This window comes from Pelobates fuscus, chromosome 3 (genome assembly GCF_036172605.1).
Source record: "Pelobates fuscus isolate aPelFus1 chromosome 3, aPelFus1.pri, whole genome shotgun sequence".
NCBI classification, from domain to species: Eukaryota; Metazoa; Chordata; class Amphibia; order Anura; family Pelobatidae; genus Pelobates; species Pelobates fuscus.
In genome coordinates this window covers 4,486,963-4,511,521 of record NC_086319.1, presented here as the reverse complement: position 1 = coordinate 4,511,521, position 24,559 = coordinate 4,486,963, and the positions used below count along the sequence as shown (strand labels likewise).

The 24,559-nt window shown below is 45.9% G+C and overlaps 1 protein-coding gene across 8 annotated transcripts in view; it reads right to left on the bottom strand.

Moving 5' to 3' along the window:
- Positions 1-24,559, bottom strand: part of PLEKHA5 (pleckstrin homology domain containing A5) — a 192,793-nt gene that overhangs the window by 7,282 nt on the left and 160,952 nt on the right. For 7 of the 8 annotated variants that reach the window (XM_063446624.1, XM_063446625.1, XM_063446628.1 and 4 more), the window contains 8 exons: positions 23,589-23,669; positions 23,356-23,505; positions 17,945-18,046; positions 14,511-14,622; positions 14,347-14,393; positions 13,982-14,173; positions 13,097-13,217; positions 9,717-9,832 (listed from right to left, as the gene is read on the bottom strand). In XM_063446624.1, coding sequence (XP_063302694.1) covers positions 9,717-9,832; positions 13,097-13,217; positions 13,982-14,173; positions 14,347-14,393; positions 14,511-14,622; positions 17,945-18,046; positions 23,356-23,505; positions 23,589-23,669 — 921 coding nt within the window. The remainder of the gene's footprint in view (positions 1-9,716; positions 9,833-13,096; positions 13,218-13,981; positions 14,174-14,346; positions 14,394-14,510; positions 14,623-17,944; positions 18,047-23,355; positions 23,506-23,588; positions 23,670-24,559) is intronic. The other variant, XM_063446626.1, reaches the window with a different exon arrangement.

The window sequence follows — 24,559 nt, the reverse complement described above, 5'->3', positions numbered from 1 at the left end:
GGGCGCCGTGACAAGCACATAAGGGTGCCCTGAGTTTTTTTCCTATGTGCTATGGATTGCTGCGACTCCATAGCACAAGGAAAGAAGATAGTGATCTAAACCTGATTGACTGAATCCGAAAAACTGTGCGAATGAATATTGCAATACTGTGCTATGTTTCCACACTATGAATTCAGTCGGGTTAATTCACGAAAACTGTGCGAATGAATCCACACATGAAAAACTGTGCAAATCCATAAAAACTCATGCAGAGGTCAGAGCCGGGCAACATGACGTCTATCCACGATATATTGTGTGGGAAACGCTTATATTAGTTTTAAAAAAAAAAAAAAGGATTTTTTTCTTTTTACATTTATGACAAATAGGATAATAGAAATAGGGCAGGGTTCTATCAGGGTGATGTTAGAACCACTGATTTAGCTGTTGATGTCCTGAGGCACCTATAACAGCCTAATTAAGCAGGATAGTGAATCTGAATACTTAATAAGTATGCTTATCTTATCCTTGTAAAAATGGACAAAGTTTTATTAAAACTAGCGCTCTGGAACTGAAAATGAAGAGGATGCACCACAAACTAGTAGATTTTGGCTTTACATCGACAAATGTCAATGGTGAAGAGAGACACCAGCGTGTAGTGTGCTTGAAGATTCTGGCTCCAGAGTGCATGATTCCAAGTAAGCTAAAACGCCATCTAGAAACCAAGCATTCAAACCTGGTTGGTAAATCTCGTGACTTCTTTACCAGAAAGTTAGAAGAATTAAAAGGACAACAGGGCACATTTTACCGGCAGTTGTCAATACCAAACAATTCCCTGCTAGCCTCATACAAGTGCATATAGATTTGTGAAATTTAAAAAGCCCCATACCATTACAAAACAAGAGATTCTACCGGCTGCTTAAGATTTGGTGAGCATTATGATCGGAGAATCTGCGGGGAAACTGCTTTCAAATGTACCTTTGTCTAACAACACTATCAGTCGTAGAATTCAGTACATGGCAGAGGATCTCGATCCATTAATTGAAAAACTGAAAGGAACCTTTGGGGTACTGGCTGTTCTGCTCGCCCCATCTACTCCTAAAAGATTTTAAGTCACTGTCCGGGCTAGTGACTGCCCAAGGAGCGCTCCCTCCGGTGCTACCTATGTGGAGGTATCCACCGGAGAGAGAGCGAGAGAGAGAGAGAAACGCGAGCCCAGCAGAGAACCCCTGGAACTGTGAGTTTGCTTCACAGCCGTAGAGTCCCGCTGGCCGTCTGGAATTCTGTGCCGCCAATAGGAGAAAGGCTGCCATTTAAACTGGGTTTGCACACCTCCCCGCCCAGGGCGCTGATCGACGCAATTTGGTTTTGCGTCTGTTCCGGGCTGACTGTTTCTTGCTTGAAGCGCGAAGCATGAATTCACCGGACTAAACCGGAACGAATTACGGGGGATGTACAGAGCCTCGAGCCCAGACTTTATACAATGATTTCTCAGGCTTTGTACATCCGATAGCACTGCTATTTGCGGGGATCCTAGTAGGGACCCGGGGCTATCCAGGGATGTTGTACTGTTGGGATCTCCCAGAATGGGAGATGTTATCTGTTAACCATCTCCCTCCAGCCTAAGACTGAGGGACTTGTGCTGAATTGAATGGAGACCCCCTGCAGGGGTCTGTGTATAAATTAGGCCTGTACCAATAAAGCAGTCAGTGTTGTGCTCCCAGAGCTGTGTCTCGTTCAGTTACTGGGGGGGAGGGGGTGGGAAAGGAAGGTTAATCACTGTTCCAGCTTGTGGAGGATGCAGCAAGGTAAGTCCTGTGTGTCGTCCAGCCCCTGGAAGTGCATAGAGCTAGTCCCCTATTAGTTCCCCAGCTAGGAAGCGGTTGTGGCGAAACCAACTTCGCCACGGTGAACTGGAGAAGCCTGGTTGCTAGCCTCCTGCCCTGCGACTATGGCCCCTGGACATATTTGGGGCATATTGTACTTTATATTGCTGCTACTGGCCCTTTAAAATCAGCGATGGACATATTGGGACTTTTGGGACTACTGTCCCTTTAAGACTGTGGAGCATATTCCAGTATACTGCCTTTAATATTACATATGTATTTATGTGTTGAGTTTAACCTGGGATATGTATGCAGCATTCATCTGATTGTTCGGTAGAATCACTCCATTCATTATATTGAGTGAAACTACCGAACAACCAGACCACCCAGGAATAAGTGTGCCTCCAATTACAGTTTGCAACAATGTTGCAAACAGGTAATTGGCAATCCATGTAATGTATTCTTTGTCCTCTGGGTGGCCGCCATTCGGGAAACAAACACGTGGCGGCGGCCATCTTTAACTACCGAACAGCGGTGTTTTGCTGTCGAGTGTCTGGAACTAAAATCGGACACTTGACTAGGCAAACACCGCTGAGACCTCCATACTTCCAGAAATTCGTATGGAAACTACCGAATGACCCGCCGTTCGGTAGAAAGAACCCCACAAACAAGGGAATTCATTCAAACCCTCTCCAGGCTCTATAACACAGGCAATTCGCCTGTTTTCATTCCCTTGTTTGTGACCGACCGCAGGGCCAAAATGCATGGAACTGTTTTCGGATACTTTACCCATGCGGTCGGTCAAATCTTTGGAACCCCATATCTCCCGAACTGTTCATCCGAATGACTTGAATTTTGGATATGTTTCCCCCCTGAATAAGGGCTATCCAGCAATACTGGATTTAAAGGTGTACCCCCTGTTTTTGGGGTACATCCAGAACTTGGCTGGAAAAGTGTACCGGATAATTGGGTTTAATGTTATCTGAGGGGAGGGGATGTGTGGGCTGAACCATGTATGTGATTGGTTATTTTATGCCTCCCCCTGGGTGTGGCCTGTATGTGGATTATTGTAATAAAAGCCAGGCTGGATGAGCCAGTCCAGAGTTCCTGTTTTACCCTCAAAGTGATGTGTCGTCTCATTATTGGGGGGGAAGGATTTATTGTATGCTGTTCCAGTTGACTGCTAGGAGTACAAGCCTATTCGTATGGTTCCTATTCAATGGTCTACAGCATTCATATGCTTGGGAGAATTTAAAGGTTTCTCGGATTCGGTGATTGTGGTGTCTGCCAGAGTGCTTGGAGTCCTCAGGAAGCACTAGGAGCATCCATTAACGGAGGTACTCAGTCGGGGTGCCAGGTGATCCGTTACAGCGGTCCCTGGCGGAGGTACCCAGCAGGGGTACAAGGAGCTCTGCCACAAGTGGTGTTAGAAGTGGGATGGCTACCTAGCGACTGGATGCCTGCATGCCTCCTGGAATTTGTGGAGATGGAGCGAGCTCGCACACGTGCAGCGTCCCCATGTGAGGAGGAGTTCCAGCAGAGGCTGTGAGAAGCACTGTCCCAAGATTATGGTCCTGCCTTAAATGCTTAGAGGAGCGTGACCTGGAATGGAGGGCGGCAATCCAAAACAAACTCTGGAAGGAGGACATTGACATAGCGCAACACTTCAGGAGCGAGGAACTCCTGACCACCGACAACAGGGACAACTAGAGCTGCGAATGACATTTCTAGGAGAACAGCCCTTAGAGGGACAGTAAGAGAACTGGAGAGGCTTGTCATGACGGAAGTATGGATGGATGACTCGTACCGGGCCTTACAGTGTCATGCCTACTCTATCTACCCGTTGCTGGTCAATATAAAATGTATCGAGGGAGAAGACTACGGTGGCCCTGGTCTTTTGTGGGAGACTTTGGAAGATGATCCAGGGTTAGGGGACCCCAACTGTTCACGCTTCTGGTGCATCCGAGATGAGTGGGAAGACATACTGAACCTTACAGAGATAGTGGAACTGCAGCCAGATCAGTCCTTCCTTGCTAACCTGGAGTGGGAGCTCGAACAGGACTAGGCCTGCCTGTTTTACTATACAACGCAGCCTGCCTCGAAAAGGATGGAGCTTATGGACCGTACAAGCCCGGTAGAGTTGAGTTCCGTCATTCCTCCCCAGGGGCAGTGTGAGGTCCAGGGAACGAAGACAACCGATCTCGTCCCCCAGCGAGTGTGTGAGCTATTGGGAATGGAGACAACTGGTCTCACTCCCCAGTAGGTAAGTGCAGTTCAGGGGGAGAATATTTCAGTCCTTCCTCCCCAGCGACAGTGTGAAGTCCAGGAAACTGAGACAACCGATCTCGTTCCCCAACGGCAGTATGAGGGCCAGGGAACAGAGACAACCGGTTTCACCCCCCAGCAGCTGGGTGAGATCCAGGAGGAGAACGCATCCGCCTCTCCTTCTCAGGGGCCAGCCACGACCCCAACGATTCCTGGGAAGCAGAGCCACGACAGGCTCAGCCGACAACTGCCATCATCCTCAGGCAGCTGGGAAAACTGCAGAGACACAGATGATGGAATGGCCGGGAGGGCACGCTTGTTTGGGTGGGGGGTTCTAAGGGCTTAGAGACCCCTGTGTACCAGGGCCTGGACTGGGCAGCCTACCTGGCTAATGGCGGCTTATGTCATCATGTACCTAGGAGGATGCAAATCCAGACAGACTGTAGGGGCTGGCCGAGGATAAGTACTGTTGCGGGCATGGCACTCACTATGTGTCCACTCCAGACAGCAGCGAGCTGACCCGTGTGGGTCAGGCTGTGGCTGTCGGAGGTTAGCAAGGGGGAGATTTGTGACGGAACGCCATATCCACATGTGCCCACTGCTTATTCGTGTGTTTCTCCTTGTTTTTTGTGTATTATGCGCCGTTTCCCATTCGTGAGTGTTCACATCAATCAATTGTTCGCACCTATAACATACATGTGAAACAGCAAGAGAAGTAATTAACGAGTGCTCCCCTGGGTGGCATTTCATATAGACCAACGCCAACCAAAGGGAGCATTCGCATCCCAAAGGAAGACTCTTCCCTTGCGGGGTCTTCGCACCGGAACTCCATGAACAGGTCCCTGAGGTTGGTGGGGATACTTTTAGGGTACTGGCTGTTCTGTTCGCCCCCTCTACTCCTAAAAGAGCCCAATCACTGTCCGAGCTAGTGACTGCCCAAGGAGCGCTCTCTCTGGTGCGACCTACGTGGAGATATCAGAGAGAGAGACGTGAGCCCAGCCGGGAATCCCTGGAACTGTGAGTCTGCTTCACAGCCGCCGAGTACCGCTGGTCGCCTGGAAGTCCGTGCCGGCCAAAAGGAGAAGGGCCACCATTTAAACTGGTTTTGCACCCTTTCTCATGATTGGCCGGCACCCTGATTGGAGCGATTTGGTTTTGTGCCCTTTTACAGATTGGCTGGTGGAACGCCTCCTCTCTGAGTACTGATTAGTGCGATTTGGTTTTGCGCTGGTCTCCGGATTGGCTGTTGCTTGGTTTAAGCGCAAAGTTTGAATTCACCAGACTAAACCAAGCAACTCTGTGGAATTAATTGCGGGGATGTACAGAGCCTCAAGCACAGACTTTATACGATTATTTCTCGGGCTCTGTACATCTGATAGCCCTGCTATTTGCAGGAATCCTAGTTGAGACCCGAGGCTATCCAGGGATGTATCCTGTGCTGAATTGAATGGAGACCCCCTGCAGTCTGTGGGTGGGTGGGGGGGGGGGGGGGGGGAAGTGGAAGGGTTAATCACTGTTCCGGTTTGTGGAGGATGCAGTGGGGTAAGTCCTTGTAAGGACTAAGAAGCTCCCAGGGCTGTGTGTCGTCCAGCACCTGGGAGTGCATAGAGCTAGTGTCCCCCCCAATCGGTTCACCAGCTAGAATGCGGTCACTGGCGAAGGGTAGCCAGCTGGGTTACAGAGAGCAGAGAGCTCCGCCACAGTCATACACATCATACACACCCAGTCTCTACACATCAGCCTATAAGGCATTTTTTCAGATTGAAAAGACATTTCAACCCTTTCTAACACATCCCAGACGCTAGAAGGGCACGTCTTCTTCAAATTAAATGCTATGCTTATTTGTGCAGCTAAAAGAATATGGATTATTACTATACTATGTGGTAATTCCGTCATATCAGGGAAATATGTGTAATAGATTGTGCCCAATGTTGTGGAGATCAACTCTTAATTGCTTTCAGCATGATTCTAGGCATGGGCAAGACCAGAACACATACACCAAGAAATCCCTTTCCCAGAGACACCTCCAAGCAAGTTGGCGATGAGTTCGCATAGATGTGCGATAGTCTGGTAGGTATTAGGTAGGACCTCATAATCAGCTTCCCAGTGGTAAATACTACTGGAGGATCGCTTCATCATTTTCATTGCTTTAAATCAAAGAGGTAAGGAAAAAGAACTGCCCAAATCCGTCTCCTATAGTTGCTTCTAGGGTAACTTTTCCTTAGCAGAACGATCATTAAAGCGGCACTGTCATGCCGAATTTACCTTTCCTCAATCTCTTCCCCCCCTCTCTCAGGATCTGTTATTCTTTTCTTCCTGTCTTCTTTAGTTTTCTTTAAAATCATAAGACAAAGTAGGGACTCTTTGTCTTATGGAGGATTTCTCCGCTTGACCAGCTCAGACCAGCGGAGGAGCAAAGTGTGCTTCATTTCCGCTGGTCAGAGCAATTTTCCCATGATCCCTAGCTTTCCTCCCTGTTCCCACAATGCTTCCTGTCAGTATTGCCGAACGTCCTGTCACTTAGACAGAACGCCGGCAAAACTGCCGAATTGCATCCTAACAGAATGAGAAGAGTTTCTCCATTGGTGTTAGGATGCAATTCGGTACTTTGTTCGGATCGGAATTTCATTCTAATGAATGAAACTCCGATCCTATTCATTGCCGCGGCTGCATCTTGCAGCCGCTTAGTAGATAACTCCCTAATTCCCACGGTATCAGGGAGCTATCTACTAAAAGGCTGAAAGACCTAAATTGGTCTTTCAGCCAAATGTACTAATACTAAGTAAAGATTACTTAGTATTAGTAAATAATATGCCCCTACTCGCTATACCGCGAGTAGGGGGCATGTCTAGTAAGCAGTGAGCAGCCTGTGGTGGGGGCCCTAATAAAACAATAAGGGGGGCGGACCTACTGTCCTCCCCCCCTGGCCCCCACCCCTGCGTGGTGGGTGGGGGCCCTAATAAAACAATAAGGGGGGACCTATTGTCCTCCCCCCCCCTGGCCCCCACCCCTGTGCGGAGGGTGGGGGCCCTAATAAAAACAATAAGGGGGGGACCTACTGTCCTCCCCCCCTGCGCGGTGGGTGGGGGCCCTAATAAAACAATAAGAGGGGGGGACCTACTGTCCTCCCCCCCTGGCCCCCACCCCTGAGCGGTAGGTGGGGGCCCTAAATGAACCCCCCCCATCAAGGTGACTAGGGGTCCCAAGCCCCTAGTCACCCCCCCCCCCCCCAAAAAAAAACATTCTATCCCCTACAAACCCCCCTCACCCTAAAAATAGTGAGGGGGGAATAAAATAACTTGGGACCCCTAGTCACCTTAATGGGGGGTGTTCATTTAGGGCCCCCACCACTCAGGGGTGGGGGCCAGGGGGGAGGACAGTAGGTCCCCCCTCCCATATCTTTATTTAGGGCCCCCACCCACCGCTCAGGGGTGGGGGCCAGGGGGGAGGACAGTAGGTCCCCCCCCCCTTATTATTTTATTAGGGCCCCCACCCACCTCGCAGGGGTGGGGGCTGGGGGGGGGGGAGGACAGTAGGTCCCCCCCCATATCTTTATTTAGGGCCCCCACCCACCGCTCAAGGGTGGGGGCCCGGGGGGGGGGGGGACAGTAGCCCAAAATAGTTCCAGTAAAATAGGTGCTTTAGACGGTCTTTGTTCGTGGGGTTCCTGTGCGAACACCTGTAACGGATCACCTGGCACCTCGACTGGGTACCTCCGTTGAAGGATGCTCCTAGCGCTCCAGCAGACACCACAACCACCGTAGACCCCACGAACCGCCACAGCTTGGTTGGGGTCTCGCTGTCTCCTACCCATCTAGTGGGTGAACCTCTCCTCCAAGAGAGTGAAGCAGGAACAAGCTCTTACAATAGCTTAGCAGTGATTATCCAAGGGAGCATGCAGAGCATAGCAATCCCTTGTAGTGATATAGCAATTCCCCCAATAAGAGACAGGACTCTAGATTGAGGGTGAAGTAGAACTCAGGTTTAATGGCACACACTCTGCTTTTATGCAATTCTCCCCTGCAAGGGAGACGCCCACATACAATTATACATTACACAATCACACAATGGTTACATCCCACAGATTCCCTCCCCTTAGCCTGAGAGGTAACCCAATTATCCGTACAGTTTAAACATACTTTTTACCCAACTCTCATAACTCTAAAACCATACATCCAATATTAATAACAGGTACATATTAATCAGCACATTCCAAATACAAACATACCCAAAAATCATTCGAATCCGTTCAGCAGATAGGTATAAGTAACTTTTGACCGACCGCAAGCACATTTTCATGCCCAAAACAGTTCCATGGATTTGGGATGTGCGATCGGTCTATTTTACACCGAGAAAATTACTAAGTCCCATTCAAACGAGCGTTCGAAACTTCGAACGGGACTTAGTCTCCAGCCACGGTGTCGAAGAAGGTACGGGTCAGCGGTGTTCGTGCAATTGGGTAGCCGAAAACAGTTCCATAGATTTGGCTGCACACACAGCTGACTGCATTCGAATAAGTTAAAATGGCTGCGGCCACGTGTTCGTTTGTCGAATGGCGACCACTTCGACGACTTCGGCACTTCAACTGCATTCGAAGTGCCAGTTTAAAAATTGTAACACTGCTCCACAGTATTTAAAGGAACAGCATTATAAAAATCCATTATGCCCAAATGCAGTTCTTAAAGGGCAATACATCCCAGGGCCATAGTCGCAGGGCAGGAGGCTAGCGATCAGTCCTCTCCAATGCCCAGTGGCAAATGGAAGTTTGTCACATCACCAAGCAAGGGAATCTCTTCATTTCAGGATCCGAATGCTGCCCCGGTTCATATCAACCGAACGTCGTTCATATAGGTGGTCAGGTAATAGAACGGGCAGCGGTCTAAGTTTAACTGGCGTTCGTGTGAGTGCCTAGCCGAAAAGAGTTCCAGGCACTCGACGACCAAGTACCGCTGCTCACGTTTGGGAGACAAGATGGTCGCCATTCTTTTGTCTGCCACGTGTGTTCGGTTCTACGAAATGGTGGCCACCCAGGGGAAGCATTCATTAATTACTTCCCTTGCGGTTTCGCACTTAATTTGCTGATGTGAACGTTTTAATGGGGTACAGGGGTGGTCCTCGTTCCGAAGATGAAAGGATTGTTCGTATGAAGTGCTCCCGAATGGTAAAAGGGTAAAACAAATTAAATAAAGGGGAAAACACACGAATAGGTGGTAAGTTCTGCCAAACACCACAACCGTCTTACACCACTACCATAACTCTGCTTATTGCCCTGACTACAAATACACACACAGTGATATAACGCATACAGTGTGCAGACTAGGACTCCTGATATATACATAGCGGGTAGAGAAAGCGGGTGGGGTGGAGAAGATACAAAGGAGGGATATAAGGAACACAGAGAAAATGGGGGATAAGATACACTAAAGGGAGAAAGAAAGGTGTAAGACACACAAGGGGGATAAGAAACGCAAGACGTGTTAAGACAATCACAGGTGACAAAACAGCTTCTTCTTGGTGGGGGAGGGGGTCAGGGGAGGCAGCAAAATGCATCTTCACCTATAAAGACAAAAATCCTTGCTTGGGCCCTGCATTGTTACTTTAGTAAACATTAATTTCCCTTTACAAAATAATGAACAGTAAAATACATACCGCTTTGGACTCCAGCTTCTTGTTCTTGCGCAAAGTAACATAGGATGCAATTGTTGTGGATTCAAGAGGGGGGGACTTCGTCCGTGGAGGTACAATGCCCACCGGAAAGTGGGAACCTAAAAATATTGGTCACTATAAAACAAAATGGCCAAGCCCTCCAAATATTGCCCCTCAATCATTCATAAACATTGCTATAAATCAGCAGCCCGGCCCCCTCTCTAAACATTGCTATAAATCAGCAGCCCGGCCCCTCTAAACATTGCTATAAATCACCAGCCCCGCCCCCTCTAAACATTGCTATAAATCAGTATCCCCGGCCCCCTCTCTAAACATTGCTATAAATCACCAGCCCCGCCCCCTCTAAACATTGCTATAAATCAGTATCCCCGGCCCCCTCTCTAAACATTGCTATAAATCACCAGCCCCGCCCCCTCTAAACATTGCTATAAATCAGCAGCCCGGCCACCCTCTCTAAACATTGCTATAAATCAGCAGCCCGGCCCCCTCTCTAAACATTGCTATAAATTAGCAGCCCCGCCCCCTCTCTAAACATTGCTATAAATCAGCAGCCCGGCCCCCTCTCTAAACATTGCTATAAATCAGCAGCCCGGCCACCCTCTCTAAACATTGCTATAAATCAGCAGCCCGGCCACCCTCTCTAAACATTGCTATAAATCAGCAGCCCGGCCCCCTCTCTAAACATTGCTATAAATCAGCAGCCCGGCCCCCTCTCTAAACATTGCTATAAATCAGCAGCCCGGCCACCCTCTCTAAACATTCCTATAAATCAGCAGCCCCGCCACCCTCTCTAAACATTGCTATAAATCAGCAGCCCCGCCACCATCTCTATAAATTGCTATAAATCAGTATCCCCGGCCCCCTCTCTAAACATTCCTATAAATCAGCAGCCCCGCCCCATCTCTAAACATTGCTATAAATTAGCAGCCCGGCCCCCTCTCTAAACATTGCAATAAATCAGCAGCCCCGCCCCCTCTCTAAACATTGCTATAAATTAGCATCCCCTGCCCCCTCTCTAAACATTGCTATAAATTAGCATCCCCGGCCCCCTCTCTAAACATTGCTATAAATCAGCAGCCCCGCCCCCTCTCTAAACATTGCTATAAATCAGCAGCCCGGCCACCCTCTCTAAACATTGCTATAAATCAGCAGCCCCGCCCCCTCTAAACATTGCTATAAATCAGCATCCCCGCCCCCTCTAAACATTGCTATAAATCAGCATCCCCGCCACCCTCTCTAAACATTGCTATAAATCAGCATCCCCGGCCCCCTCTCTAAACATTGCTATAAATCAGCATCCCCGGCCCCCTCTCTAAACATTGCTATAAATCAGCATCCCCGGCTCCCTCTCTAAACATTGCTATAAATCAGCATCCCCGGCCCCCTCTCTAAACATTGCTATAAATCAGCATCCCCGGCCCCCTCTCTAAACATTGCTATAAATCAGCATCCCCGGCCCCCTCTCTAAACATTGCTATAAATCAGCATCCCCGGCCCCCTCTCTAAACATTCCTATAAATCAGCAGCCCCGCCACCATCTCTATAAATTGCTATAAATCAGTATCCCCGGCTCCCTCTCTAAACATTGCTATAAATCAGCAGCCCGGCCCCCTCTCTAAACATTGCTATAAATCAGCATCCCCGCCACCCTCTAAACATTGCTATAAATCAGCATCCCCGCCACCCTCTCTAAACATTGCTATAAATCAGCATCCCCGGCTCCCTCTCTAAACATTGCTATAAATCAGCATCCCCGGCCCCCTCTCTAAACATTGCTATAAATCAGCATCCCCGGCCCCCTCTCTAAACATTCCTATAAATCAGCAGCCCCGCCACCATCTCTATAAATTGCTATAAATCAGTATCCCCGGCCCCCTCTCTAAACATTCCTATAAATCAGCAGCCCCGCCACCCTCTCTAAACATTGCTATAAATCAGTATCCCCGGCCCCCTCTCTAAACATTGCTATAAATCAGCATCCCCGGCCCCCTCTCTAAACATTGCTATAAATCAGCATCCCCGGCCCCCTCTCTAAACATTGCTATAAATCAGCATCCCCGGCCCCCTCTCTAAACATTGCTATAAATCAGCATCCCCGGCCCCCTCTCTAAACATTGCTATAAATCAGCATCCCCGGCCCCCTCTCTAAACATTCCTATAAATCAGCAGCCCCGCCACCATCTCTATAAATTGCTATAAATCAGTATCCCCGGCTCCCTCTCTAAACATTGCTATAAATCAGCAGCCCGGCCCCCTCTCTAAACATTGCTATAAATCAGCAGCCCGGCCACCCTCTCTAAACATTGCTATAAATCAGCAGCCCGGCCCCCTCTCTAAACATTGCTATAAATAAGCAGCCCCGCCACCATCTCTATAAATTGCTATAAATCAGTAACCCCGGCCCCCTCTCTAAACATTCCTATAAATCAGCAGCCCCGCCACCCTCTCTAAACATTGCTATAAATCAGCAGCCCCGCCACCATCTCTATAAATTGCTATAAATCAGTATCCCCGGCCCCCTCTCTAAACATTCCTATAAATCAGCAGCCCCGGCCCCCTCTCTAAACATTGCTATAAATCAGCAGCCTGGCTCCCTCTCTAAACATTCCTATAAATCAGCAGCCCGGCTCCCTCTCTAAACATTGCTATAAATCAGCAGCCCTGCCCCCTCTCTAAACATTGCTATAAATCACCAGCCCCGCCCCCTCTCTAAACATTGCTATAAATCACCAGCCCCGCCCCTCTCTAAACATTGCTATAAATCAGCAGCCCCGCCCCCTCACTAAACATTGCTATAAATCAGCATCCCCGGCCCCCTCTCTAAACATTGCTATAAATCAGCATCCCCGGCCCCCTCTCTAAACATTGCTATAAATCAGCAGCCCGGCCCCCTCTCTAAACATTGCTATAAATCAGCAGCCCGGCCCCCTCTCTAAACATTGCTATAAATCAGCAGCCCCGCCACCCTCTCTAAACATTGCTATAAATCAGCAGCCCCGCCCCATCTCTAAACATTGCTATAAATCAGCAGCCCCGCCCCATCTCTAAACATTGCTATAAATCAGCAGCCCCGCCACCCTCTCTAAACATTGCTATAAATCAGCAGCCCCCGCCCCTCTCTCTAAACATTGCTATAAATCAGCAGCCCCCGCCCCTCTCTAAACAATGCTATAAATCAGAGATAGCCCTCTACCTTCCTTAAACATTTCTATAAAACAGACGCGGCACCAGACCCACTCTCTAAATATAGCTATTAAACAGAGAAAGTCCAGCACCCTACCTTATGTAATTTTCTAGGTAAAATAAACCACCTATAAAATGATAAAATTGTTTACAAATAGAAAAATGATTTGGAAGCTAACCTTTGGCTCCAGAAGTTTCTATATCCAGAGAGTTGTCAATGCGATCATCGCCATTTGACTCGTCCACTTCAGCCACAGTAGAAAGTTCTGGCTCACTTTTATACAACCGGTAATCAGGCCCCTCAAAAAGGAAAGAACATTTATAAACAAAGTACGAGTGAATCACAGTGTTTTGACAACGGAGCTCACATTAAAGCCCAATAAATACAAGTGATGAAATGTGAACAGAGAAAGAGCCATAGCAAATAATCCAATCCACTTCCTTTCTAAAGCTGTGCCAATCTGTCCAAACCATCCAATCCGCTTCCCATCCATGATCCTCTGTCTACCAACGCATTCCGCTTCCTATCCGAGCCTCGGCCAGCCTATCCCAATCTAACCCTCGGCCACCCCACCCAATGTGCTTTCCATCTCAGCCTCTGTTCTGCCCACAGTATCCATCCAAACAGCTTTGGAAAATTTAAATGTTTATGAATTTGGTTTAATTGGAAAGATTTTAATTTAAAGGCTGCAAAATGTATGAATAGCATACACCTTCCCCGCCCCCCGCCACAGACCCTGAAGAGTGAGTATTTTGAGGGTGCATGTTTGTGGATATATTCGTGCGAGAGTGTGTCTTATGTAGCAATGGAGATCAGAAAACACGGCTAATTGGTAATGTCCCCGCTCACTGTAGACACTCAGCCTGATAAAGCTCTGCATTATACACTTATTGGATGATTCAATAGTACATCTTCACTATTAATAATGACAAGCAACAATACAAATAACCAAAGACAAATACTAATAAAAACTACAAATAAAGCACTAAGACTAACGCCAAGGGTGACAATGAGATGGCGATGGACAGGGTTACAAGCAGTTTGCGGCACTTCAGCCCCTTACACTATAGGATCCATTTCTGTGATAGACTTGGACATGGTGAGGTGTCTTCTCCTCAGGAACGTGCCCGGGGCCCCTGCTATGACACAGCAAGAAGGAGCTGCCGTCACTGGGCAAGGGGGGAACTGAGGGAGGCTGCTCTGAAAAGTCATAGGAGCGAGGCAGTGGAGGACGCGGCGGGGCTATTTCCTTCTCCTGGAGGTTGTAGAACAGGGACCGTATTCACATAAAGCGTACAAACTGTGCGCTCTCCGCGTCCCCTTAGCAAATAGGCATGCGCTACGCATGGATCTCATTAAACAAGATTATGCAGAGCTTTTGTGGACGGCCTCTAGTGCAATACATGAATCCTGCTTAATGTTTCTTACCTCATGAGGACTCTTTCCTGAAGAAGACATTGCCGAATCACTGTTACCTGTCAGATATTAAACAGAGAGGAACACATTCAGTGTCTGGCTAATAGAAATAGACATACAAATTGTAATATACACTTATCGACCTGTACCAGCAATCCAAATGGGGCACACGTTACCTGCTTCAATGTCTCTCCTCTGCTGCTTGTGTTTACTAAGACCCTCCATAACATCCTGAATCCTCCAGATCTCCTTTTGCATTTGTGCACGCTGTATGCCGGCTGATTCGGTCTGCAAAATTATTCAAAGCAGGTGTCTTAAAGGGAACAGATGCTTCTCTGAAACTCATACAATTAGATAAACCATGCAGATCACTTAAGAGTCCTTGACAATACACTGAGGAACATATTATGCATCTCTCTTTACTGCTAAAAGCAGCAAAACATAGTATAACAGCACAGTCCATCCATCCATCCATAGTATAACAGCACAGTCCATCCATCCATAGTATAACAGCACAGTCCATCCATCCATAGTATAACAGCACAGTCCATCCATCCATAGTATAACAGCACAGTCCATCCATCCATAGTATAACAGCACAGTCCATCCATCCATAGTATAACAGCACAATCCATCCATCCATCCATCCATAGTTTAACAGCACAATCCATCCATCCATAGTATAACAGCACAATCCATCCATCCATAGTATAACAGCACAATCCATCCATCCATAGTATAACAGCACAGTCCATCCATCCATAGTATAACAGCACAGTCCATCCATCCATAGTATAACAGCACAGTCCATCCATCCATAGTATAACAGCACAGTCCATCCATCCATAGTATAACAGCACAGTCCATCCATCCATAGTATAACAGCACAATCCATCCATCCATCCATCCATAGTATAACAGCACAATCCATCCATCCATCCATAGTATAACAGCACAATCCATCCATCCATAGTATAACAGCACAATCCATCCATCCATAGTATAACAGCACAATCCATCCATCCATAGTATAACAGCACAATCCATTCACCCATAGTATAACAGCACAGTCCATCCATCCACCCATAGTATAACAGCACAGTCCATCCATCCACCCATAGTATAACAGCACAGTCCATCCATCCACCCATAGTCTAACAGCACAGTCCATCCATCCATAGTATAACAGCACAGTCCATCCATCCATAGTATAACAGCACAGTCCATCCATCCATAGTATAACAGCACAGTCCATCCATCCATAGTATAACAGCACAATCCATCCATCCATAGTATAACAGCACAGTCCATCCATCCATCCATCCATAGTATAACAGCACAGTCCATCCATCCATAGTATAACAGCACAGTCCATCCATCCATAGTATAACAGCACAATCCATCCATCCATAGTATAACAGCACAGTCCATCCACCCATAGTATAACAGCACACTCCATCCATCCATAGTATAACAGCACACTCCATCCATCCATAGTATATAACAGCACAGTCCATCCATCCATCCATCCATCCATACTATAACAGCACAGTCCATCCATAGTATAACAGCACAGTCCATCCATCCATCCATAGTATAACAGCACAGTCCATCCATCCATAGTATAACAGCACAGTCCATCCATCCATAGTATAACAGCACAGTCCAATTCTATCTACATACAGCATAATCCCAGAATTCTATATCCCATCATTCTATCCACATACAGCATAATCCCAGAATTCTATATCCCATCATTCTATCTACATACAGCATAATCCCTGAATTCTATATCCCATCATTCTATCTACATACAGCATAATCCCAGAATTCTATATTCCATCATTCTATCTACATAAAGTATAATCCCAGAATTCTAAATCCCATCATGCTATCTACATACAGCATAATCCCATCATTCTATATCCCATCATTCTATCTACATACAGAATAATCCCATCATTCTATCTACATACAGCATAATCCCAGAATTTTATATCCCATCATTCTATCTACATACAGCATAATCTCAGAATTCTATATCCCATCATTCTATCTACATACAGAATAATCCCATCATTCTATCTACATACAGTATAATCCCATAATTCTATATCCCATCATTCTATCCACATACAGCATAATCCCAGAATTCTATATCCCATCATTCTATCCACATACAGCATAATCCCAGAATTCTATATCCCATCATTCTATCCACATACAGCATAATCCCAGAATTCTATATCCCATCATTCTATCTACATACAGCATAATCCCAGAATTCTATATCCCATCATTCTATCTACATACAGCATAATCCCAGAATTCTATATCCCATCATTCTATCTACATACAGTATAATCCCAGAATTCTATCCACACACAGCATAATCCCAGAATTCTATATCCCATCATTGTATCTACATACAGCATAATCCCAGAATTCTATATCCCATCATTCTATCTACATACAGCATAATCCCAGAATTCTATATCCCATCATTCTATCCACATACAGCATAATCCCAGAATTCTATATCCCATCATTCTATCCACATACAGCATAATCCCAGAATTCTATATCCCATCATTCTATCTACATACAGCATAATCCCAGAATTCTATATCCCATCATTCTATCCACATACAGTATAATCCCAGAATTCTATATCCCATCATTCTATCTACATACAGCATAATCCTATATCCCAATTCTATATCCCATCATTCTATCTACATACAGTATAATCCCAGAATTCTATATCCCATCATTCTATCCACATACAGTATAATCCCAGAATTCTATATCCCATCATTCTATCCACATACAGTATAATCCCAGAATTCTATATCCCATCATTCTATCTACATACAGCATAATCCCAGAATTCTATATCCCATCATTCTATCTACATACAGCATAATCCCAGAATTCTATATCCCATCATTCTATCTACATACAGTATAATCCCAGAATTCTATATCCCATCATTCTATCTACATACAGTATAATCCCAGAATTCTATATCCCATCATTCTATCTACATACAGCATAATCCCAGAATTCTATATCCCATCATTCTATCTACATACAGCATAATCCCAGAATTCTATATCCCATCATTCTATCCACATACAGCATAATACCAGAATTCTATATCCCATCATTCTATCTACATACAGCATAATCCCAGAATACTATATCCCATCATTCTATCTACATACGGCATAATCCCAGAATTCTATATCCCATCATTCTATCCACATACAGCATAATCCCAGAATTCTATATCCCATCATTCTATCCACATACAGCATAATCCCAGAATTCTATATCCCATCATTCTATCCACATACAGCATAATCCCAGAATTCTATATCCCATCATTCTATCTACATACAGCATAATCCCAGAATTCTATATCCCATCATTCTATCTACATACGGCATAATCCCAGAATTCTATATCCCATCATTCTATCCACATACAGTATAATCCCAGAATTCTATATCCCATCATTCTCTCTACAGATAGCATAAACCCGGAATTCTATCTGCCCATAGTATAAAGTCAGAGTTTGAGTTTTCAGTGCAGTGTATTCTCTGACCTGCACCTCGCCGAGGCGATCCAACTGATCCCGCATTTGGTTTCTTGCTGTGGTCACATCATACTCTAATTTATCATAGTCTCTCCATGCTCTCTCCAACTCCTGCATCACAAGACAATAGACCATTTCCAATTAGTGCTATTGTAAAATTTAACTAAATTCCCAGCCAATGGACACAGAACAGGTTTATTAAACGGTGTGCGCGGCACAGCGCAAGGAGACTTGTGGGAAGAAGTACAACACCAAACTCCCTACCTAGATCAGGGTTATTTAGAAAGTACAATTGCCATGGAAACCTGTATAACAAGAGCAAAAACGAGAAGGAGCACTTTTTCCAGAAATTGTTTACTACACAGGATTCCAAACATCATAACGCAGTAAACAGAATGCCCCAAAGAAAGGGATTCTGGGTAATTTCCTGTATTACCCTATAATAACACAGTATACAGAGTGCCCCCAAAGAAAGGGATTCTGGGTAATTTCCTGTCTTACCCTATAATAACACAGTATACAGAGTGCCCCTACAGACAGGGATTCTGGGTAATTTCCTGTATTACCCTATAATAACACAGTATACAGAGTGCCCCCACAGACAGGGATTCTGGGTAATTTCCTGTATTACCCTGTAATAACTCCGTATACAGAGTGCCCCTACAGACAGGGATTCTGGGTAATTTCCTGTATTACCCTATAATAACACAGTATACAGAGTGCCCCTACAGACAGGGATTCTGGGTAATTTACTGTCTTACCCTATAATAACACAGTATACAGAGTGCCCCTACAGACAGGGATTCTGGGTAATTTCCTGTCTTAGCCTATAATAACACAGTATACAGAGTGCCCCCACAGACAGGGATTCTGGGTAATTTCCTGTATTACCCTATAATAACACAGTATACAGAGTGCCCCCACAGACAGGGATTCTGGGTAATTTACTGTGGCGAAACCAGCTTCGCCACTGTGAACTGGAGAGGCCTGGCTGCTAGCCTCCTGCCCGCTGACTATGGCCCCTGGACATGCTGCACTTTAAAAACTATATTTGGGCATGTAACAATTTATATTGCTGCTGCTGGCCCTTTAAAAGCAGCGATGGACATATTGGAACTTTTGGGACTACTGTACCTTTAAGACTGTGGAGCGTAGTACAGTAATCCTGCCTTTAATACTGTCATGTCATGTATGTATTTTTGTATGCAGTTAACCTGGGTTATATATGTGTCAGCATTCATCTGATTGTTCGGTAGAATCACTCCATTCATTGTATGGAGGAAACTACCGAACAACCAGACCACCCAGGACTAAGTGTGCCTCCAATTACCGTTTGCAACAATGTTGCAAACAGGTAATTGGCAATCAGTGCAGTGTGGTCTTTGTCCTCTGGGTGGCCGCCATTCAGGGAACCAACACGTGGCGGCGGCCATCTTTAACTACCGAACAGCGGTGTTTTGCCGTCGAGTGTCTGGAACTGAAATCGGACACTTGACTAGGCAAACACCGCTGAGACCTCCATACTTCCAGAAATTCGTATGGAAACTACCGAATGACCCCCGTTCGGTAGAAAGAACCCCACAAACAAGGGAATTCATTCAAACCCTCTCCAGGCTCTATAACACAGGCAATTCGCCTGTTTTCATTCCCTTGTTTGTGACCGACCGCAGGGCCAAAATGCATGGAACTGATTTCGGATACTTTACCCATGCGGTCGGTCAATACTTTAAAGTTCCATAACTCCTGAACCATTTATCCGAATGGGCCGATTCTTGCATATGTTGTCCCCCTGAATAAGGGCTATCAGGGGATACCTGTTTTGGAGGTGTAGCATATGTATTTGGGGTACATCCAGGAATTGGGGAAAAAGGTGTACAGTATAATTGTGTTAAGTGTTAATCTAAGGGGAGGAAATGTGTGGGAGGTACATCCATGTGATTGGTTAATTTCATCCTCCCCCTGGGAGTGTCCTGTATGTACTTGTTGGTAATAAAAGGCAGACTGGGTGTCCCAGTCCACAGTTCTTGCTTAACCCTCAAAGCGATGTGTCGTCTCGGTCTTTGGGGGAATGGGATTGTATGCTGACTGCCAAGAGTGTAAGCCGATGTCTGCTTTTCTTGTTCAGCTGTTCCAGTTCTGAGTGTTATTTCGTATCCAGCTCGTGAGTTCTGATGTTCTGCAGTAGCTGTGCCTGTCTATGGAAAAGGGGATTATCGCCTAAACGCATTTTTCCCCTTGTATGCTGAAACGGTCCGTTACATTTACTGTCTTACCCTATAATAACACAGTATACAGAGTGCCCCCACAGACAGGGATTCTGGGTAATTTCCTGTATTACCCTATAATAACGCAGTATACAGAGTGCCCCTACAGACAGGGATTCTGGGTTATTTCCTGTATTACCCTATAATAACACAGTATACAGAGTGCCCCTACAGACAGGGATTCTGGGTAATTTCCTGTATTACCCTATAATAACACAGTATACAGAGTGCCCCTACAGACAGGGATTCTGGGTAATTTCCTGTCTTACCCTATAATAACACAGTATACAGAGTGCCCCCACAGACAGGGATTCTGGGTAATTTACTGTCTTACCCTATAATAACACAGTATACAGAGTGCCCCTACAGACAGGGATTCTGGGTAATTTCCTGTATTACCCTATAATAACAGTATACAGAGTGCCCCCACAGACAGGGATTCTGGGTAATTTCCTGTATTACCCTATAATAACACAGTATACAGAGTGCCCCTACAGACAGGGATTCTGGGTAATTTCCTGTCTTAGCCTATAATAATGCAGTATACAGAGTGCCCCTACAGACAGGGATTCTGGGTAATTTCCTGTATTACCCTATAATAACACAGTATACAGAGTGCCCCCACAGACAGGGATTCTGGGCAATTTACTGTCTTACCCTATAATAACACAGTATACAGAGAGCCCCCACAGACAGGGATTCTGGGTAATTTCCTGTCTTAGCCTATAATAACGCAGTATACAGAGTGCCCCTACAGACAGGGATTCTGGGTAATTTCCTGTATTACCCTATAATAACACAGTATACAGAGTGCCCCCACAGACAGGGATTCTGGGCAATTTACTGTCTTACCCTATAATAACACAGTATACAGAGAGCCCCCACAGACAGGGATTCTGGGTAATTTCCTGTCTTAGCCTATAATAACGCAGTATACAGAGTGCCCCCACAGACAGGGATTCTGGGTAATTTCCTGTATTACCCTATAATAACACAGTATACAGAGTGCCCCCACAGACAGGGATTCTGGGTAATTTCCTGTATTACCCTATAATAACACAGTATACAGAGTGCCCCCACAGACAGGGATTCTGGGTAATTTACTGTCTTAGCCTATAATAACACAGTATACAGAGAGTGCCCCCACAGACAGGGATTCTGGGTAATTTCCTGTCTTACCCTGTAATAACTCAGTATACAGAGAGCCCCCACAGACAGGGATTCTGGGTAATTTCCTGTCTTACCCTATAATAACGCAGTATACAGAGTGCCCCCACAGACAGGGATTCTGGGTAATTTCCTGTATTACCCTATAATAACGCAGTATACAGAGTGCCCCCACAGACAGGGATTCTGGGTAATTTACTGTCTTAGCCTATAATAACACAGTATACAGAGAGTGCCCCTACAGACAGGGATTCTGGGTAATTTCCTGTATTACCCTATAATAACACAGTATACAGAGTGCCCCCACAGACAGGGATTCTGGGTAATTTACTGTGGGAGCATTCTGTATACTGTGTTATTATAGGGTAAGACAGGAAATTGCCCAGAATCCCTATCTGTAGGGGCACTCTGTATACTGTGTTATTATAGGGTAAGACAGGAAATTACCCAGAATCCCTGTCTGTAGGGGCACTCTGTATACTGCGTTATTATAGGGTAATACAGGAAATTACCCAGAATCCCTGTCTGTAGGGGCACTCTCTGTATACTGCGTTATTATAGGGTAAGACAGGAAATTACCCAGAATCCCTGTCTGTAGGGGCACTCTGTATACTGCGTTATTATAGGGTAATACAGGAAATTACCCAGAATCCCTGTCTGTAGGGGCACTCTGTATACTGTGTTATTATAGGGTAATACAGGAAATTACCCAGAATCCCTGTCTGTAGGGGCACTCTCTGTATACTGCGTTATTATAGGGTAAGACAGGAAATTACCCAGAATCCCTGTCTGTAGGGGCACTCTGTATACTGCGTTATTATAGGGTAATACAGGAAATTACCCAGAATCCCTGTCTGTGGGGGCTCTCTGTATACTGTGTTATTATAGGGTAAGACAGGAAATTACCCAGAATCCCTGTCTGTAGGGGCACTCTCTGTATACTGCGTTATTATAGGGTAAGACAGGAAATAACCCAGAATCCCTGTCTGTAGGGGCACTCTGTATACTGCGTTATTATAGGGTAATACAGGAAATTACCCAGAATCCCTGTCTGTAGGGGCACTCTGTATACTGCGTTATTATAGGGTAATACAGGAAATTGCCCAGAATCCCTGTCTGTGGGGGCACTCTGTATACTGTGTTATTATAGGGTAATACAGGAAATTGCCCAGAATCCCTGTCTGTGGGGGCTCTCTGTATACTGTTTTATTATAGGGTAATACAGGAAATTACCCAGAATCCCTGCCTGTAGGGGCACTCTGTATACTGCGTTATTATAGGCTAAGACAGGAAATTACCCAGAATCCCTGTCTGTGGGGGCTCTCTGTATACTGTTTTATTATAGGGTAATACAGGAAATTACCCAGAATCCCTGCCTGTAGGGGCACTCTGTATACTGCGTTATTATAGGCTAAGACAGGAAATTACCCAGAATCCCTGTCTGTAGGGGCACTCTGTATACTGCGTTATTATAGGTTAAGACAGGAAATTACCCAGAATCCCTGTCTGTAGGGGCTCTCTGTATACTGCGTTATTATAGGGCAAGACAAGAAATTACCCAGAATCCCTGTCTGTGAGGGCACTCTGTATACTGCGTTATTATAGGGTAATACAGGAAATTACCCAGAATCCCTGTCTGTAGGGGCACTCTGTATACCGAGTTATTACAGGGTAAGACAGGAAATTACCCAGAATCCCTGTCTGTAGGGGCACTCTGTATACTGAGTTATTACAGGGTAAGACAGGAAATTACCCAGAATCCCTGTCTGTGGGGGCTCTCTGTATACTGCGTTATTATAGGGTAATACAGGAAAGTACCCAGAATCCCTGTCTGTGGGGGCTCTCTGTATACTGCGTTATTATAGGGTAATACAGGAAATTACCCAGAATCCCTAATAACAGTGTACAGAGTGCCACCTGCAGCCGGGCATTCTGAAAGGAATAACTAGATGGGAAATAAATCTGCCCTCACTCGCATTTCTCACTTACTGCCGTGGCACGGGAAACTTCTCGACATGTACTAAGTAAACCGCTCTGCAGTTCATCTCGCTGCAGCACCACACTCTGGATGGCTACGGGATTCTCTGTATTCATTTCAATCTCCTGGCTAGCAGACAGCAGTGCTTGTTCCAGTGTGTACTAAACGTAATAAAAGAATGAAAGCATAATTTGTCCCCATTCAGACAGGAGAAGAATCGGAAAATGGAGACCGAATCACTTACTTTCTCCTTGTGTAGCTGCTGTAGTTTCTGTTCCAGGGCTTGTACAACTTTATCCTGTTCACAGAGTCGGCTTAGCTTGGTCTGAAATATAAGGTAACACCAGTAACAGGCTGACACACACCGGCACTGGATCACTTTCTACAGATCCCAGACACACACACACACACACACACACACACACCGGCACTGGATCACTTTCTACAGATCCCAGACACACACACACACACACACACACACACACACACCGGCACTGGATCACTTTCTACAGATCCCAGACACACACACACACACACACACCGGCACTCGATCACTTTCTACAGATCCCAGACACACACACACACACACAGGCACTGTATCACTTTCTACAGATCCCAGACACACACACACACAGGCACTGTATCACTTTCTACAGATCCCAGACACACACACACACAGGCACTGTATCACTTTCTACAGATCCCAGACACACACACACACACACACACAGGCACTGTATCACTTTCTACAGATCCCAGACACACACACACACAGGCACTGTATCACTTTCTACAGATCCCAGACACACACACACACAGGCACTGTATCACTTTCTACAGATCCCAGACACACACACACACAGGCACTGTATCACTTTCTACAGATCCCAGACACACACACAGGCACTGTATCACTTTCTACAGATCCCAGACACACACACACACACACACACACACAGGCACTGTATCACTTTCTACAGATCCCAGACACACACACACACACACACACACACACACACACACACAGGCACTGTATCACTTTCTACAGATCCCACACACATGTCACTGGATCACTTTCTAAAGATCACAGACAGAATATGGCACTGTCTATAGATCCTAGATATATATGCACAGGCCAGTGTTTTGTTTAAAGGGAGCCTCCACAACGGAGAATAAATTACAGAAACATACACTTAAATTAGGGATGCACTGAAA